Source organism: Cyprinodon tularosa, unplaced genomic scaffold (assembly GCF_016077235.1).
Source record: "Cyprinodon tularosa strain WSP-4 unplaced genomic scaffold, ASM1607723v1 ctg13, whole genome shotgun sequence".
NCBI classification, from domain to species: domain Eukaryota; kingdom Metazoa; phylum Chordata; class Actinopteri; order Cyprinodontiformes; family Cyprinodontidae; genus Cyprinodon; species Cyprinodon tularosa.
Genome location: NW_024038114.1, coordinates 927,980 through 948,870, shown reverse-complemented (window position 1 = coordinate 948,870; position 20,891 = coordinate 927,980). Strand labels below are relative to the sequence as shown.

General features: G+C 38.9%; 1 protein-coding gene across 1 annotated transcript in view; it reads right to left on the bottom strand.

The window, feature by feature from the left end:
* stt3b (STT3 oligosaccharyltransferase complex catalytic subunit B) overlaps positions 1-20,891 on the bottom strand; it is a 117,934-nt gene that overhangs the window by 45,903 nt on the left and 51,140 nt on the right. The window contains exons 3-4 of the mRNA XM_038277021.1: positions 13,216-13,503; positions 2,655-2,720 (exon numbers count right to left, since the gene is read on the bottom strand). Of these exons, the coding sequence (XP_038132949.1) occupies positions 2,655-2,720; positions 13,216-13,503 (354 nt within the window). The remainder of the gene's footprint in view (positions 1-2,654; positions 2,721-13,215; positions 13,504-20,891) is intronic.

Genomic DNA, 20,891 nt, shown 5'->3' with positions numbered 1-20,891 from the left:
GTGTCACATTCAATTAAGCATCACTGGGCTATCTAACCTTGACTGTATCCTGATCAAATAATGCGGTGGAAACAATCTACAGTGTCTCCACTACTGTCTGCCATGCCAGACACTGTGCTCGCAGTGCAGATAATGCCAGAGTTATTAATGGAGACATCCAAGCTTGGTTTATTGCTCTTTGCAGGTGGACTTGTCTAGAGGGGAACATCTGATCACTTCGGACAAAGAGGAAGGTGTGGGTGTGAAGAAAAGAGGATCATAGCAGGAAGAAAGGCTAAATGTTTTCACTGCTGCTGACTAGGACAATGAAGTCAGGTCTTATCTTTTTGTTTTCCTTTCCTCTCTGTCCTCTTTGTCCTCCTCCTTATCTTTTACCACCTCTCTCTGTGCACCATTATGTACCCCCTCTGTTTTGTCTGCCGTTCTATTCATCTCTCACCCCAATCCTCTCCCTGTAATCTCTCGTCGATTCGGTCCCCCCGCTGCAGTGTGACCGATGAAGCTGGATTTCAGTAATCTGCTGGATTTGACATCTGTCTCGCTACTGGCCAAATAGCTTTAGCTTTGAATGAAGGAGACGCCGGAGATTTTCATAGGCGCCCATGCAAACAATCTGTCGCTGAGGCACAGTGTCTGAACTGTCTTTTATCTCATCTCTCATCAACCCCCCAAAGGGAGTCTGTCTGAATTGATAAATAATGCAGCCAAGCACCGACTACACCTACAAAACAACTGTCACAGATTCCCATGAAATTGCAAAAGAGGAGAGAGACTTTACTACAGGTTATTAAGACATGGTTGGAGAGGTCGTTAGGGGAAGGTAGAGCGTAGGAGGTGTGTATGCAGAGAAAATAAGGCAAAGAGTTTTCCTGCATTGGTTCGGGTGCATCAGAATTTTTTATGTATTTTCAAATGAAAAATGTTGGTACAAGACAAAGTGAACCTCTTTAATAAGCCATCTCTTAAATGTATCTTTATATTTCATACTAAGTAGGATTAAAAATAGACTTTTTTTACTCCTATAAACAGAATTTAAAATCAAATTTAGCAAGAGCTTGCAAAAAGTGACTTTCGCAGCATTTAACCTGAAAAGTTAAGAAACTACACATTTATTTAATCAAGAAAATATCAGAGCCTTTTTCTAACTTTAGTTTCCAGCTGGGCAATATAACAACCATGATATGCATCACAGTAGACACCCAATTCTAGGAGATGCAAGTACTAAATACGGATTTAGTTTCTCATTCCCAAATCAAGAACGGTAGGTGGTAGTGCGGATCTCTTTAAAAAAAGCTAATCAATAATTATCAATAAATTTTCCACCATATTGCACAGCCCTGCAACAATGATTTGCTCTTTTCTACAAAAATACAATTCATTTTGTTTTTTCATGAATATATTGCTTATTTCATCTTTAACTTACAAAAAAGAAGGCAAAATTCGACTATTTTGCATTACAAGTGGCAAAAAAAAGTCTGATATAAATTATACATTTTCAGCACAGCATAAATACAGTATATGATAATAAATTATATATACTGTGGTTTCATTTTCTACTTTTTGTTCAGCTTTATACGTTTTTCATAAATCTGAGATGAAAAAGTCATTTTATGGAAAACTAAATTCAGTGATTTGTTGGCTGCTGCATTGAAAAAGCCATGACTTCCCGCTTGGTATGTCCGTCATATTTTCAGGAAGACGACTTTCACAGTTAGCCGTTTAGTCCACAGATGATAGTCAAAATGCTCAAGTTATTTCATTTGCATGATTTCCCAATATCCTCCAGCCCTCATCAATGACCTGATGACACACGGAAATAACAGGAAATATGCAGCTCTAGCTTTCTATCAAAAGCCACTTCCCTCCTGATGCTTGGTGTCGGCACACTTCACGATTGCTTAAGAAATAAAAATCTGTGCTGCATCAGCCAATAGATGGAATAATTGAGAAAAAAACTAACTCAGTAGAGATTATAACACACTAAATTGGATAAACATTAAAGGCAGAAAGGTAAAGTGACTTAAGATCACAGCTGAATTATTGATTTTCTTGAATTTGATTAAAACCCGTTTAAAATATCAGACAGGTGAAACTCAATACAACTGTTGGAACATCACCCCGACTCTGTCTGAGATATAAGAGTCAGTACAAACATCAATCACGAAACAACTCGGCTATAAATACAGATAAAAGGTCGGCTAAAGATTCCCTGACGGAGCTGATTGGAGAGATTCTGTGTAGCTGCTGCTGCATTAGATGACATAAAGACGAGGTTTTCTGTGAATCACACATCCTGGAAGTTGGATAGGTCCTTTAGACCATCCTTTGCTCCTAAATGGGCGATAGTGAGAAGGTCTGAATAGAAGCCATTGAGGCAACTTAAACTGGTCTATGAGCAGAGTCTGAATTTCTTCTTTAAACGAGGCAAACGTTTGGTTCCAGGGTTCTTCTGAATGAGGTCTGGCTGATTAGATCTAAACACAATAAAAACCTGAATGCTAACGTCAGATCAGCAAATATAAAAATAAGCACAGCTGCACATGCTGGTTGTTAACTTTGTTGAATTTCTTTAACCATCACATTTCTTCATCACATGGGAAAAAAAACACAGTATGTAACATGTATAATTCAGGTCTCCAATTACCAGCCCTTACCATGTAGAAGTAGGAAAGACAGCAGCCAATGGTCCAGAACACTGAGCCAGTCTTCACAGATTTCACCTAAAAGAGGAGTAGAGGAGAGAAGTCATTGGTCTGTGTGTAAAATGCTCTAATGTCCAACAATAAGAGATCCGTAGGAGGCTGCTGTCCATCAGGACCAAAACCTATCACTGCAAAACCAGCTTCTTCCCGACTGCAGCTACCCTCATTAACAAAACCAGGGCCTCTAAAGAGACCTTCCCCTTGCTAATTGTTATTTATACTTCTCTATACAACTTGTTTATTCCAAATTATTCATTTCAAAATCAATTTTGTCAACAGTATGTCTATTTATGTGCTGCGCTTTATCAAGGCAAATTCCTCATATGCGTAAAACACTACTTGGCAATAAAGCTTCTGATATGTTTTTTTCTTTTCTGATTTAGAGCAGATAACACCAGACTAGCAGAAGGCTTAGACTTTTTTATAATTTTATAAATGATACAGCACTATCTCGCATCAATTACATTAATTCATATTCAATATATAACAGAACGCCTTTTGAAAATTTTATCATAACATGTTGATCATGAACATAAAACAGTGTTTCTGTTGCAGAACAGTGGGTTAAACTTGGCCGATCTGTAGACCTGAAAACACTGAAATAGAAACTGATAAAAACAACAAACCTAGTTCACAATTAAAAACCCTTAATGACATTCCTTTACATTTAGATAATACAATAGTGATTGGTTAAGTAGGTGAGAGGTGTCAAAGAGCTTGATTACATTCAGCAAAGCTCATTTACTTAAACTAAAAAGGAATCGATGCTTGTTGGACAAAGGTGGTCTCGGTCCACAAAATACCCCGACACACACCCCTGGATCAATAAGCTACAAACAGCAGTGGTGCTTTATATAGCCAGTGCAGGTCAGAATATCCCGAAAAAGAAAGGAACAGGTCAGAAGACGATAGTCTGACTTCTTGCCAACAAGGAATTTGCTTGTAGGAGGAAATGAGAGAATTGGAGCCTCGTAGCTTTATATGGGTTGACATGACAACGCAGTTAAAGCCCCAGTTAGGAGAAAGGGTTTTTTTTCTCTCTCCTTGGAAGAGAAAAATGGCTGAAATAGAGCTGCAATTCATTGCAAATATGCACTAAAAAATTATTCAGAGGCTTGTTTATTTTGTATTTATTTATTTTCTTGAATTCCATTTCCCATTTCACCTTAAGCCAATTTCACTTCTTATTTAAAATCAGTCTTGATTTAGTCTTCATCAACTTGTTTAGTTTTTCATCAGTTATTCATTTATTAGTCTTTATTTATTGGTCTATTTTAGTATTCTACCATGCATTTAACCATTGATCAGTTTGTCTTTATAAATAAATGTAGTATTACCATTTGATTTTAGTAGTAATTAATAACAGAAACAGATAAATGTGAATAAATCTCCTTCTGCCTGACTAGGAAGCTGTGTCTGTAATAAACTGAATAGTTCTCGCTGCCAGGCTGTAGGAAGAACTGTATTTAGCTTATTTCAGAACTTGGACCATGATGCTTGTTTTCAGATGTGACTAATAACCAGCTCTGACCATCTACCTTTGGGCATATTGCACTGTCAGACCATGGCTTTGAAACCCACTGCCCCACTTCATGTGTAAAAGGAAAGCTTGAACATTAACACACAGACACACACAAACAAAAACAAACAAAAAAATGCAATCAACAAGGCAGTTTTTCTCGTCTAATTTGTTTTCCAGTCCAACTGCATTCAATCTCATTTAGACTCTTTGTATGAGGTTAACTAAAGAAGACTACCCATTAAAACAAATATAAATGTGATTTAAGCAATAAATAAACAGCTGTTTGGATACAAAAAAAGAGAACGCCCAAACGTGAGTGTCCACCAGGTCTCTGCACTGCAACGACTAAAACACTAATGGGATCTAAAATGAATAGCCACCATCTGTGAGGTCATTCTTATGGGGAATGACAATATTTCAATTCAGTTCAGTTTATTTATATAGCACCAATTCACAACACGTCATCTCAAGGCACTTTACAGTTCACCAGATCATACAGTCAACCTGATTCAAAGTTTTCTAAGGAAAACTAGTTGATTGCATCGATTAATTTACTTGAATGGTTAAACCTCACTTCAGGCATGCTTGTAGCAACAGTGGAGAGGAAAAACTCCCTTTTAACATTAAGAACCTCCAGCACTGTAAGTGGCCATCTGCTGAGGCCGACTGGGGTTCCCAAAGACAAAAGCAATAATTTATTTTGAACATAGAAACTATTTATTGAACCGTCCGTTTTAACAAGCTAAAGATTCACCACATTTACTGGTCCTTTATATAAGCTTTATTTACAACTTTCCTCCTGTAAGAATCCATTTATCGAAACCCACACAACCTCATACAATGGCAAACTCAGGATACAATTAATTTATCTGACTATTTTTTCGCTTTTTTATGTATTGGGGGGAAGGACAGAGAAAGATGGAACATAGAAGAAAGGAAAATAGCAGAGAACCTGAAAAAAATGTGAAAACAGAAGTATGGTACTAACCAAGCACTTGCTCCAGTTGAACCCTTGAAGTGGTTTGCTTAATAAAAAAACGCTAAGCACAAAAAACCCTGGCCCATAAATGTGGATTCTTCACTCTTTTAAAAGCAGCAATCCAACATTTTCTTTAATAAAAGTCCAGATTACTTTAGAAGACCTTGGTCCTACTCAGGCTCATTTTATGGATGGGTATAATGTTACTTAGAAGGGTTTATAACATTGTGTCTATAAGGGAGATAGGGAGATTAAGATAAAATACTTTTATGTTCTTATCCTGATCGAGAAAACCCTTTATCTAAATTCCAGAGTTTTCCAAATGTTGGAGGAAACCTGTGGGGCAGACAACGACGACAACACAGGCAACCCAACTACAGAAGCTGAGCCACATGCAGCCTAGTGTTCAACTTGTGGCTGCCCCCTCAGGGCCGCTGCCTCTGTATAGCCTCACAAGTCTCTCAGTGTGGTACCAGAGCAGCTAATTAAATATGAGCGAAGAGAAAGAGTGGAATTACTGGACAACAATGCAGCCATGGTGTGCAGGGTTAAAAAAGATGGGGGGGATGCTGTGCAACTGTGTGCTGGGCGACTGTTGTTCTTATGCAGACGAAAGGCATGGCTGTCCTCTATGTGAGTGGATTCAATTATAGATTATAGTTGGATGTGTTCACTTTTTGGCTTGGGGTTTGTAGGGGGGATAAACATTGAGATTAAGAGAATAGAGCTGAATGGGTTTCTTTTGGTGCTTAAAATGAAAGTCTGATAATGCTGATTGGCCTGACACCGGAGAGAAAGACGCTGTTTATGCCATTCTAAGGAAAGAAATTAATGAGTGATAAAAATGAAAAATACAGAAAGAGAAGGTAAGTTAGGAAAAACCAGGAAGATGAAACAAAGCTTGATAAAGACAAAGACAGAGGACGACAAAGACAATTAAAGCTAGACAATTCAAGAGAAGGATGGAGAGGAGACAAATGTGGGTAAATGAGACTGATAATGGGAAGCACTGGTGCATGGCCAGGATGATTGTTTTCCAAGGCTCTCACCAAATTGAAGGGAAGATGTGAATGGGGGTAAGATGAGTGCAGCGTGATTCTTTTTGATGGCGCCGCTCCGCTCATGACATGCCGCCTTAAGAGGCGTGATGGCTGCCGCGAGGAACACCTGCCTCACTCGGAGATATATAGTCCCACCACGTGAGATGACAAGAAGCCATTATGATGAAGCAGAAACAAACACGTGTCTTCTACTACCTCTTCCACACATAAGCTGAGGGGGGGACACCGTCGGGGCAGATATTTAGGAGTCGTCTCTAAAGGTTAAAAAGTTACAGCCCTGGTCTGCTGCCATTGAATTTTCCAACGTTACATTTATACTAACAGCATAACTGTACTTTATAAGACAACGGATGGGTTCTGTCATGATGTGGTTAAAAAAGTCAGAACGAAGCTGCAGCTAAATTCTTCCAAAATTCAATCAGCTGCAGCCCTCTGCTCAGTTTTCTGCTGACTCTGCAGTCTGTGCAGCTCAATTCATCTCAACTAAACTCTGTTCTGTTTCCCACTTTCCTTACCTTTCCTTTTCAATCTTAATTTTAACAAAGCCTGGCAATAGAACTAAAATCTCTTGAACTTTTCCTCAGTTATGCAATACCAACACAAAGCAGTACACAAAGTGTAAAGGGGAACAAAGAGGATATAAATGTTTTTTACACAACAATTTAATAAATATATGACCCTCTGTATTAATTTTCCTTGTGTATATCTAAAAGGTGAATGAACTGAACGTTTATACTTTTCTGGTCAAACTGACCTGGAATCCAATTCTTCCAATGGCACACAAACACACTCATGCATCCATATCATACACAGCAAAGTGTGAACAAGTCTGAGTGGTGTGATCTTTTGCAGGCTGTGTATGGTTCCTTTTTCTCATGTTTGCGGTTAGGCTGCCAGGTTTCTGTCTGCCGTTTGATGCATGGCCCTTTTCTCATTCTTTCTTTTTAAAACGCATGCTCCTCTCTAATTTAACACTCACATCAGTAACATTTTGCCTGGGAAAGCGTTCTAAATCCAGAATGGGCCGTCTGTGGTGTTTATGTAAGGCACTGGTGTAACTATAAAGTCCTTTTTGTGGAAGCGCACAGCATTTTTATTCTTTGTCCTTAAACTTGAAATGATTTCTCCAATGTTGAAGTGTTCCATTTTCCAGAAGTCACCACTGTGACAAGCACACTTTTCAAAGAATTGGCTCCTATCCAGCAGCTGTAAAGGAAGCTGGGGGGATTCTCATTATGGACACGGGCTAAAGTCAATCCAGCTGTGCCAACAAGGGTCAAGTGCAGGCCAGCCTGTCACAATACAGTACTGAGCTGAAACCAAACAGGTGTTTATAGAGGGACTAACGGCTTAAAACTGAGCAAAAGGCAAAAAAGACAGGTGGATCAATCAGGCAGAGTTAAAGAGGAAGACTTTCTGCAGAAAGGCTGCGTTTTATATCCTTGAGCTTTGGAAAAGTTGGCAGTATTTTGGAAAATATCAAAGTTTAGAACAGGCTCGTTATTTTCTACTGTAGGGAATAAAAAGGGAAGCTGCCGTTTTAGCAATGACAACCCAACGCTGGCTTAAGATGCAAGAGAATTAATGGCGTGAACTCCATATTTTTTTATTGGTTTTAAAATGGTCACTTCTGCAGAAAAGTAAGAGATCATTTGTTTCCCTGTTATTATTCATAACAATCATTGAAATCAGTTAAAAGGGAAAAAAATCCCTTTTGTTCATTGTAAATCGTTTGGCTATTTTCTTTGATGCCTAAAGGTTGAATTTCATAAAAACTAAGCTGAAAGTTGCACCACCACCTGTTCATCTGTTAAGTCATCTGCCATATTTTAATATCTGAACATGACTCTATAGGAGAAGTTGTCTTTTTGGAGGCAAAACATCAAAATTGTGTGTTTGACATCCTGTCCCTGTCTGCCATATGAACGGTTTGACATGCACATGTAAGAGCCCACATAGAGGATGCATATTTTTGAAGCAGGCATTTGGCAAACATGTGCACAGTGTGTTTGAGGATCTAAGTTAAAGAACGGAACTATCAATGTGGTTAGATTGCTGAGTCAGAGCACAAGCAGGGTTTGTCGTTAGGCCAGAAATGTAGAAACGAGCTCCAAGAGCTGGTCAATAAACTGCGGCTTCGAATCAGATAAGACACAAAGATACAAAGCTGCCTCAAAAGGCAACAAGTCATATGACTGTAAAACCCCTCGCAGTCATGTGCTGATAAATGGCTTAAAGGGGTAGGGACTAACATGGGTAAGGATACAGAGATGTTTTAACTATTTTTAACCTCTCATTCATTAAGATTTATTTCAAAATATTAAACCTGAAAGATTAACTTTTATCTTTGTGTAACTTATTTCTTTGTGTCGCGAAGACTAAAGGGCTGGTTATACTAATGCAGCAGTGTGTCGCAGTGAGCTTGTTGCAAATATTTTTGATTTATGCCCATTATTGAGCGTTGCCTGCACTATTTTATTCCACGCCACAACACGAACTAGCTGTGGATCTAAATATGACTGAGGCGGTGAGGAAGTGGCTGCAAGTTTGTGCGACAATGGGGCGAAAAAGGGCGGGGATCCAGGTGGAAAAAGGGTCCCAGCGTTCTAGTGCATGCCGCTTTTCTAGCTGGTCCATCTTCACGAGTCGTTTTCCACAATGGCGGTCATACAAACCAAACAAACCAGTAAGGTACCAAACAAGAAATACGCATAGTGTGTTTTGTGGAGGTGCAGCAGAGTGTCTGTGGATGCGGCAGAGGCACATTTGCGTTCCCTGCGACACACCCGCAGACAACCTGGTTTCTGAGTATCAATCAGCCTAAGAGTATAAAGACTGGAAAGCTTTACAAATCGATGGAAGGAAAGAAGGACAGAAAGAACAAAGATATTAAGGAAGACACAGGAAACAAGAAGGACAAAGGAAAAGAAGGAAGCATGGTAGGACTCATGAAACAAATGGAAAACTTCAGGAAATAACCATGAAGAAAGGAGAAAAGGTGGAAGGGATAACAGAAAACGGACATAAGGATAGAAAAGTAAGGTTACAAGAAGGGGAAGACCAAAGGACATGGAGGAAAGGGGAAGTGCAAGGAGGAAGAAAAAAAGGGTTAGAAGAAGCCTATGAGGAAGCAAGGAAACGAGGAACAAAGAAGGAAGGACTCAAGGAATAGAGAAAATACAAAGGAAGGAAGGACAGAAGGAAGCAAGGAAGGAAATAAACCATTTAGACAGAGTGATAGAGTAGTCTGGAAGAAATGTTCATTATTGGAAAATACTGAAATAAAATGCCAGACTTGTCCAGACAGTGTTGGAGCCTGTATATTAAACTCCTGTTTAGCCTAATGGTGTTCATACAGTTGGACAAGCAGCAGCGAGGCCACCCTGGACCCTCTACCTGGATGAGAGTCACGGCCTGTTTTCACTCAAATACAGATTAAAATCGATGCCTCAAAGGTAAAATAAAATTGGACAAACACCCTCTGATCTTCCATTAAAAATTGAAACCCGCCTCTGCCGTGTTAAACAAAAGCTCTTTTACAGTTTGCTAACTGAACCAAGGTTGAATAGAAATAATCAGGACTGCAGCAACTAATCAGGCTTTTTTCCAAGGCTGGAGGCCAATGCTATTCCGCATCAGAGTGGCATGAAGGAAATTACTATCTGAACACCTTTAGAGATTTTAAGAAATAAATATGGCATTTTAATGAAATATTTTAACTTCAAAATCAAATCTAGCCAAATACATTGCAGTTATTTTAAGAGTCTTAAAGATTCTTGCATACCTGCTGTTCAACTGATGTTTATTAATGATCCATAGAGATTTAATATTATTTTAAGCACTGTTAGATATGTCAAACTGTTTCATGTTTATTAAAGGTACACTATGCAACCGGTGTTGATTTTCCAGTGAGGCTCCCTCCAGAGGGCGAAAGTAAAAGTGCACTGTCGTAAATATGCTCAGCTGTTCTCCTGGTTTCTCCGTCAAGCCAGGCGCGGTTGTTTTGAGCTTAGCAGCGAATGACTAACGCTGCGTTCACACTGGATGTAGCTGGCGCGACAGAAGCAGCGAGTTTACATGCAAAGGTCCCGCAGCGCGTTTTGAGCTGCAGGCGCTGCACGTCTGAGCGGCTGCAGCAGCGCGTCGTGCGTTTAATGCAGGGAGAGAGACACAGCGCTGATGATCACTGCTCTTAAACAGTTTATTGACGCCTAAATTAACTTAAAAGGCAGAAATCTGCCGGCAGAATATGCAGTTTGGATTATTTAGATGAAAAACACCTACCAGCTGCCGCGGTGAACCGCTGCTGATGAAGGGATCCATACTGTCGGCGCATCCCTGGTATGTGGGGGTCTGAGCGGCTCCGACAGAAAAAATATTGAAGGCAGGATAATAATCTGGATGAACTGACTACACTGATTACGTTTTCAGGTGTATTTTCTCACTTAAAAACATATTAAAACCACTTTATTCCCACTGATCACAGCAAATATAGCTGCAAGGCAGAGAAAGGATAGTGAAGCTCCGCCCAACGCGCCTCAGACACACTTTTGCAGCCAGAGCAGCAAAACTGCTTCAGCCGCGCGTCAGTACTAACTGGTACAAGCAGCAAAAATGAAGCAGCAGATGCGATTTTGCTGCTTTTGCTGCGTGAACGTAGCATAACTGCACAAAGATTGCCACTGTGCTTGCAACGAGAATGCTTTTAACTGGGGGGTGTAGCAGTTCTCGCCGTAAAGCAAGACTGACTCTCACGAGACTTCTGAGCCTGTGGGTGCGGGTCGGTGCTCCTGCAGTTGCAAGTGCAGTATTTCCCCCACAGACCACCAGGGCGGCCGAGAATACCTTTGTTCAACCTGAAATGACTCATTTAGTCATCCATAACGTTATGGAACACATTAATTAACTGAAAAATGTTGCATAGTGTCCCTTTAAAATTGAAAAAAAACACAAAGAAATGCTCACTATTCAAACTAAACTGTTTAAGTATCTTTTTAAACTTGAGCAGAGGTAAGAGTTTAGAGGCAGAAGTCAATTGAAATTGAGGAAGTTTTGAGTTTGATATTGGAGGAGAAACTTCAGCAGAATAAAACTCATTTAATCATAAATCAATGTTAAAATTGCTTTTTTAAATAATTAAAAAAAAACATAAGATAATGAAATAAGTCTGAAAATTTTCTGTGGTATATTTTCCTATACTTGGCTAGATTTATACAGTGTTCAACTATTTGGCAGGCTCTGAAGGTAAGGCAGCTGGCTTTTCAGCAGCTGTTAGAAATAAATCTGCAAAGATAAATTAGTTTTCAGCTAAAATATCTTGATTTAATCCCACAGAGCAATATTAAGCAGGGCTAGTTAAGTGGCTCATAGTATTTTGGCGTGTCCTTATTCAAACATCAGGAACATTATGGAGATTTATAAGGGGGATGATTTTTTAAGACTTAATGGGAAGAGAATATTTTACAAATATGCCCACAAAGGTTTAAAGACGGCAACAAAATTAGGAGCAACAGTGGCGTCAGGTGCAGTTTGCCCTACAATGGGAGGGTTGTCTGTTCGAGCCCGGGTCTGGCTCTCAGTGTCATTGTGTCCTTGGGCAAAACACTTCACCTGCATTGTCTACTGATGGTGGAGTCAGAGCGCCTGCTGGCGCCAGTGTACGGCAGCCTCGCCTCTTTCTGTCAGCCCCAGGGCAGCTGTGGCTACGATGTAGTTTGCCACCATCAGAGTACAAGCGTGAAGCGCTTTGGTTAAGTCTCCTGATGTGCAGGCCATTTACCAAAATGTGCCCACTTTGCTCCAGCATTTAACTCTTAGTAAACTGACCTAAAAGCAGAAACCCTGCAGACATTATGGTTTAAATCATAGCTAATTTGTGCATAATTTTTCTTATTCATAAAATGTTTTGAATATCTATTTTTTTGGGTTGATACAGCTCTCTCATCCTGTTGACATTCATATTCTTGACAGTACATTTTATGCCAAGAGCAGCATGTTTTTATAGATCGAGCTTAATATAGTTTCAAGTGCTCTATGCAGAAGCTTAAGCACAGTTCAAAAGCGATAAATAAAAACGACTAAACATCTGAACACTAAACTTATCCAGAAGGAAAAGAAATAAGAAAAAAAATAAAATCGCTATAGACAAGGTCAAGTTTAATATCAAGAAGGAGAGGCTGGCTGATCAAACTGTTTGCATTGCTGAGCATTTAAATTTCACGCATGCATGTATGATGCTTTCATTTGAACATATCTGCAGGGCTTTAAGGCAGCAGCTGATGCAACTAGAAAGACGTCCAAACTCGGGTGGAAAAATGTTTTTTAAGCGTCTTTCATCTTGAAAAGCTGCAGAGTGCTGTTTTGGTGCAGCTTCAGTAAACAGCCAACTTATGCTGGAGGAAGAGAAAAAAAATTTTCGTTTAAGATCAAGGATAAGAAAAATAAATAATTTCTTTGCAACTAAAAGGATGCACTATTTTACAGAAAAAAAAAACATCTGAAAGTGAAGAAATGTTTTGTTGGTTAAAGCACTACCTCTTGTTTTTTTTTTTTTTTTAGAGGGAAAGTTAATTGGAAATAGCGGCCTACTGCACCTTAACCCAGTTTGATTGTACTCTGAAAGGTCATCTCATTGTAAAGAAGTGTGAAGGTTTTTTTCTCCTGCAGCTTGTTGTATTCTGTGAACCACACGGCCTGCAAAGATAGCCAGCTTTCTTTTCAAGGCTGTGGATAAATAATTCAACATCTGAAGCAAGCAAAACTTGAAAGTAGGACCATTTCCCTGACTACTCAAACACCGTTCCTCAAAAATAAGAGACTGGAAGTCTAAATGTAGCAGAGACTGAGCAAAAACCTGATGAAGTTATCTCAAAAACAAACTAAAAGCATTGATAATTAGCTACATGTTTAGAAAAATAATACTTCTGCATATGAAACCTCCATTGCACATACCCAGAGGTAGTAGGTGAACTGCAGGGCAAAGATGGCGATCCCTTCATTGTCGAAAGAACCGGCCACAGAGCGGGAGATGTAGCCTGGAACGATGGCGATGAAGCAGGCTGCCAGCAGCCCGGCGCCCTGGTTCCACAGCTCCCGTGTCAGCAGGAAGGTGGAGATGGCCGTCAGGCCGCTGAACACGGGCGCCAGGAATACACATACGTCGCGGATGTGCACCGTGATATGGAGCAGGTTGAGCACATAGTGGATGAGGCCAGCGGTCACCATTAGCCCTGGGTATACCTAAGGGGAGGGACACAGAGTTTAGAGTGACATAAAAAAAATGGCAGGTGATAAAGAAGGCGAGTAGGAGAGGATTCACATGAGAGAGGTGCAAAATAGGACAAAGTTACCTTCAGACATCCAGAACATAATATACACTCTTAACACTCACAGATTCTTGTGTGATATTGAAGAATTTACTCCAAATATATATAAAAAATATTTTAAATCAAGTTTTTTTCACCATGTAAAATGTAGTTTAAAAAAAAAACAACTTGATATCAGTATCTCACAGTTGTTGCTGTTTGCAGGAGCTTGTCAGAAGCAGCAGGGTTTTATGGCCTGAAGCCATATTGGCTGCATAATGCAGAGCAGTTCCAGGTTGGTGATTTACGGGACCCAGCTGTGCAGCACCCCACTTTGGATTAGCTGCTCTCTCCTGACTTCTTTTACCGGACATCATTCTGCAACCTGATTGGACTGTTCATCTCCTCCCCTCACAGAGGAGACCCTTCATTTTAAACCCAGCTCACCTGTCAAGGTATGCTGCTGGGATTGAAACTGAGCATCTTGTATCTTTGTTTGGGTTTTATGGGAAACTGTTGACTTTAACTTGCTGAATTTACAGTTTGGGGGAAAACTAAGTAGTAGTATGCCAGGTAGTAGGTTGGAAGTGTGTTTGTTTTATTTAGTTTTATTTAGTACATGAGGCATCTGAGGACCTGATGGCTGGCTCAGACATATAGTCTGGGGTTTAACCAGATCAGAATGTGAAAGCTGTTTCCAATTTAGCTAACTATTTGTTTCCTTATTAGATTTTTGTCAACTTCTTTCTTTTACAGTTTCATTTTTTAGAAACCTTATGTGTTGAATTTTATTCATAAGAAGCTTGTAAACCACAACTGTTTGTATTTTGTACAATTTTTTTCTGCCCTCCATTTGTTATCCGATAGCAACTATAGAACTGGCAGTACATTTTTATTAAGAGAATAAAGTCTTATTCTTTTTCAATTTCCCTGGTTGAGCTGGGTTGTAAACCCTTGCAAAAAGAGAATGGCATTCAGTTAGAGCTTCAAAGTTTGAAGCGAATACAACTCCATATTGTGCATATAGGTAAGATGTGGCAATATTGACAGTTCTTTCCTCACATTTTTATTAAAATGCAAAACAAACTCAACCTGGGGTAAGATTGTTATTGAATAAAAAATGACATGATCCTTACTATAAAGCAAAGTAAATAATTCCTGTTGTCATTTCATTGGAGGCAAAACAATATTCTATTTTAACGTGATGGAATGTTTTTGCCGAAATCAGGATGCCTGTGTTGTGTTTTTTTTTTTTTATTAAAGCAAAATGATAATGCTTTAGGTTTTAAATTTTTATGTAAATACTGTACCACAGTGGCATATTTAATTAAAGCTGGCAGTCGATGCCTAGTTTGTGTATTTGTTTAGTTTTTTTTTTTTAAAGGGAAAATGAGCAGTTTGGTAGCCTTTTACAACTTCTCCAATTTAGTTGCTTCTCGAGGGAGCAGTGCTAAACTAAAATTCAAATAAAACAAATTCACCCCCTGCAGATTTTATTCATTACAATAATTAAAAAAAATAATCTACAAGGAAAACCCCAGTTTGGATTTTTTAAGACATTTTGAACCTACCAAGATGTTGAGTTTAAAAAAATGTCCTTGTTCCTAATAACTTTAATAACTGCAAGGCATGAAAAATGCAAGTACAAGATTTAGACTTTTTTATATCTTTCTTTTTCTTTTCTTTTTTTGCCAGGGGAACTTTTAAAAAGGTTGGTTTAGAGTCTCTACATTCCTTCTTCACATATTTAACGTTGTGGAAAACCTTCCATTTGCCAGCGATTTGAATTCTTTGAGAACTCAGTGTAGCGCATCAGCAGACCTAATGTGTTAATTTCCCACAGACTCACTGGTTTACACTCACAGAAAAAATAGTTCAGCTCTGTGTGAGCTCAAAAACAGCCAGTAACAAATTAAACATAACATTTCAGATTAGTTTAAGTCACTGCTGATTTTGCAGCTTGCTGGGGGAGATTAGAATGGAGCTCAGCAACAGCTCGGTGCTACATTCTTTCTAATCTTCACTTTTCCCTGTAGGATCAATAGTTTGGCTGATTTTTAATTCCTTAAAACTAAAGAGTTAACAGCTACAAACAGGCTTTGTATCAACTTCCTCTCTTAATAAGTGATTTAAGCATAATACAGCTTGACCAAGGATAAAAACATGTCAAAAAGGCTCAGGCTAATAAATGCTAATAAAATTCAGCTTGAACCAAAATGGGCATTTCAGAAGGTTAAAAGAAGAGGGAATCTCATCTTTATGGATTTACTCCAGTCTGAATCAAGCCTGCAGCAAAGGGATGATCCTGACCAACTATTTTAAAGCTACGGTAAGGAAAACAGAGGCTTTTACTCAGCAGCAAGTATTATCATGAGCTCCATGTGCTAAACCGAACTGTGGCCCGTGAAGGTGAAGCCTCACGCCTCTGTCTCGTCTAACCATGAGAGACGACCCAATTAGGCCTGCTGTGCTGTACTGGAGATGTCAGAAGGAAAAGTAGGTTGCACATAAAAAGTAAGTGATCTCTAATGTGTATTCAGTGTAGCCTCGGTCCATTTACTTCTTCTGCTAATAAACTCGTGTGTATGTTTGTAATTAGTCTACAAGATCCAAGCTTTGCCAACCAATCTACTTCCCTGAAAGCCAACCACCTTTCCCATCATTTTCTGCATTATTCCTACAATCATTAGCTAGTTTGAACTCTGTATTTTGGTTCAAAGTCTTAATGTTTATAAAGGGTTGATTTTTTTCTGGTTTTTCTCATGAAGCGTTTTGGTTTTCTAAATGAAAAGACTGTACTAAAGGACAGAGTTCTCATTATGAGACTTTCAGGACCTGACAAAAGCCTTTAAAAAAATATGTATTCCAATTGTCCTTGTGGAGACAAAGAGTGGGTTATCGGCTTGACAGCCCTCTGTTGTTACAGACTGGGACATTAAAGAGGCTTTCTTTTTCTTATTCGCAGCTCAGAAATAAAGAGCAACTGACAAGCATCCTCTGGGGAGAGGGGAGTGGGCTGGGGGATAAGGGAATAAAAAGACAAAGCCAACTGGACTGGTCTTAGGAGAGGCATTTTACTGTCACACTAACTGATATCAAGTAATCTGCCCTGCAACTGGTGCAAGTTGTCCAAGAAAGAAGTAACGTTTTCATATAAGATAAAGGGGATCTGTCCAGATTCCCTATCAAACTTTGAAATAAAGAGCGCAGTAAGGATAAGCATTGGAAGAAGAAAAAAACCCAAAAGCATCAGACTTTGGAAGCAGGAGTGAATACTACAAATTAGTGGTGGGTTTCCAGTAACAAATAGCAGGCATTGCTTTCAAAACCCAGCAACTTCAGTTACCTCCTCTAGAACGTGACCTTAATTTAAAGAATAAGAAGATTCAAGCTGTAAAACATGCTTGTAAGATGATGTTTCATAGCAAACGCTGGAGATATCACACACTAAAAGTTTACAGCTAGTGGTATTGCACTGTCACTGAGCTTTAGAGGCCATGGAGTGAATTAGAGAAAAAAAAATATCCAAACTTTTCTAAAATTAAATCTTCACAAAGAAACGCTTGATAAATCTAATAAAATAAATTAATTGCACACCCAACTACAAATGTACAGATCAGAAATTTGTAGCACATTTCTGATCTGGTTTTGGTAAAGCTTTAATTTAGACACAGTAGGCATGGGCTGGTTACTAGTTTCTAGGTATAGCTCTGCATCAACAATGTAGTTTTACATCACTCAAGTCTTCCTTAAAACTGTCCCAGTAGTATAAGTTTTTTTTTTTTTTCCCTAAAGACAGGTCAGGTTGTGAGGAGCTGCAGCAACACAAAAACTCCCCCAGCACTTCCCCATGTAGCCACTAGCTCCACATGCATTACTGAATGGATGGCAAAGGCCCACAGGATGAAGGTTGCTCTATTGGTGCTTGGACAGCGGCAGCCATAGAAAGCAATACAGCTAATATGACAGCACATCTGGAGGAGCATCACTTTGTGCCATTTATGAAGTTAAATAAAGTTTAAAGGTTTATGCCATCTTGAAATTAAAAAGTTACCTCTAGCTTTAGGCATTAGTGAAACAGTTACCGTAATTTTTGGACTATAAGCCGCGACTTTTTCCCCATTTTTCTACCTTGCGGGTTATATAACAATGCAGCTTATCTATGGACTTTTACAGCTAACGGCCACTAGGGTAATACCTAAATCTATGGATTTTACCATCCACCATGTTGACATCATATTTGCTTCAACACACAAGTATGGTAGCCGTGCGCGCGGGAATGCGGAGGTCCTCCGGAAGCAGACTTCTACCGCGAGTGGTACGAGACAGAACGACAGCAAGAAAGACGGACATTGCGACCGCAAGACAGTTTGTGTGTAAACAAAAAACCTGGGGCTTATAGTCCGGTGTGCTTGTATATGTACAAATCATGCAATTTAGCTTCTGCAGCTTATATTCAGGTGCGGCTTATAGTCCGAAAATTAAGGTACTACCAGCGTGTTACTGAGGCAGACAGCGTGGTGATTGAGCTGGTAAGGAGTTATCAAGCAGAGGCTTTTGGAGTTGTTGGGTTTTGTATTTAATTATTTTTTTTTAGTGATAGGAGAAAAAACTAAAGCTTTGTGTAAATTCGTTCATACTTGTAATTGCTGTTGCTTCTTTGTGCGTATAATCATTTAAATATATGTTGCCTAAAATCATAAGGTATGAATGCGTAGGATGCAAGGGAAAAAAAATTTAAGCATTATGCCTGTAATCAAAAAAACTGTTTCCTCAGTCAATAAAGGTAACCATGACTACAGAGTTTATGCTTAAGAGCCAACAACAATTCAAGGAAAATGTAATGTTTTTCTTCCCCCCTTTTTTAATTAAAACTTTTCACAAGTGGAACAGTAATCAGAACATTGAGATAAATTTCAACTTAAGGTTTTATGCCATTAGACTCCGATGCCGACCCTTGCCTACAATACAGGGAGTTGATTCCATGTTTTATGTAACGGATACTAATTTTACATTGTGTGTGTATTAGCCAAAGTAAAAAAAGATTTCATTTTTTTTAAAACAGATTACTTGTTTGACATTTTTCAGTCTTCAGCATCCTATCTTAGCGGTTAGGATGTTTAGCATCACTGAAACAGAAGTCCGTTTTAATTAGACCGTTTCTTTAACCACATTTTGCATTGAAAACAGGAGAGAATTTCTTCCCAACTCTTCCCCCTCCCTCTATTATCAATGGTAGGTTGTCAGCGCCTACCATCGCAAAACACACTGTTCATTCAAATGCTTTATTGTTAGCATACATTCAAGTCCTCCTGAAGAACTGTGGTTGCTCAAATGCGAGGCCAATTTGACAAACATTTGCACACTAGAGCTGTATTATCGATCGGTTTGTCACGATTTGGACCAGTTTAGTTACAATTTTGCTAAAAATGAATGCGTTTTACATTCCTACTGTTTCTCATTTCATTCTGGCTCATGGTCTTCCCATCTAATTACTGCTTATGTCCAACCAGGAAAGAGTCAGAGATACAGTTGCGGGTAATTGGCAGCGGTCTGCAAGGCTCCATTCACGGCAATAAATTTTAACAACAACTGGCTTCCAATAACCTTACATTCTCTTAGATCAGATCCTGTGAGTTTTGGCCTTAACGGTCTTATGCCGTTTTCTTTTGCTTATCATGCTTATTATAACCGGGAGTGATTATAGAAAGCCATGTGCCAATAAATGAGCATCCTAACTGGAAGCATTAGCAGGCAGTGCTGGTGTGGGCTGATCGATAGAAAACAAAAGGGCCATATTTCCTGCCTTTTTAGTGTTCCTCCCTTATTGACAGACATAGTTCACACTGAAAAGTGATGTTTAAGCATTATGGTAGCACGGATCCAAACAAAGGAGGGGATTTTTTAGTTTTAGACTGGCTGGCAGGTTGTGTTGAATATAATCAGAGGCAATTTTTCATTACATTGCTGGTGAATACAAGAGATTATATGAGACTAAATGTGGAAGCAAAGAAGAGAGGGTTATGGATATTGACTAACTTTTAAACCAAGGCTTTCAATGCTTTTAACTGCACTATGGTTAGGGTTGGGGAAAAGCCCAGCTCTCATCTGCACTCCTCCATGTTTAAAAAGCACAGGCTTGATGTAAATGAGAGCTCTCGCACAATCATTTTATGACTTTGAAAGCAGTGTGGGAGGTGAGGTAAATACCATGTCTCTGAAGCATGCTTAGGTTTAAAAAATGATTTGGCACAGTCATGCAAACAAAGCTGGATTTTTCCAATTAACCTACACCGTAGAGAAGCGAGCGACTTCCTGTAACTCCCTCAGCTGCCATCAGGGTGCTCCAGAGCAGTCAATGTAAAGTCTCTTTTTGGTGGGAGCAACATTTAGAATAAACACTGTCTGGAATTTGCATCTCATTTGACTGGACTGCAACGGTCAACCTTCAAGTCTGAAAAATTAAAAAGGACTTCATCAGATTCTTCTGTTTTGAGCTTAATGATCAAAAAGTTAAATATTTTCACATCACCCAACCTGAACTCTATTTAATGTCAACTTTAGGCTCTATGCGTTTTTATCGGCCTTGCTACATCTTTATGCAGCATCACCTGGATGTTTTACGACTTTGCATAGATTTGCATGTTACACAGACATTTGCATTTAGTATGAACAAACAGAATGACCCTCCTGCCTGGCATTAAAATGTCTGCAAACTCTATAAGATAAAATGCGACTCACCATCTGGTGTGTCACTTCTGCCAAGTTAACTCCAAGAACTAGAAGACCTTTTTATATTCAGATGTTTTAGACTTCGCTTTAAACCAAGTACTCAAACACAAAGATAACAGACTTTATAATTGTTTACAGTATTAAAATACATCTGTATTAGCTTATTAAGTTCAACTCAAAAGAGATCGAACTACAATTTTGATGGTGACACTGCATGACCCCCAGTTAGGATGAAGAAACGACATAATGCAAAGTCTTCATTCACCATGAGATTTTACTTTTAGAATTAAAATCAAAGTGCTTTTGAACGTTTTTATGTAAATTGATGCAAGTATTAAAGCATGTTTAATCCTTCCTGGATGTAATGATTGAACATGAAGTAACCAATTAAAAATGATGTTTAAACAATCATCTCATATTGATATTTCAATACGTCCTGATAAACTGAAATACTTTGAATGTTCCTATCTTAGCGGTCCTCTAATTTACAGCACTTTCAATGCAAGCTGTCCTTTGATTTTGTGCAGGAAAACATAAAATAAGTCACTGTTTTTAATCGAGTTCATTGTATGAAATCATGCAAAGTTCATT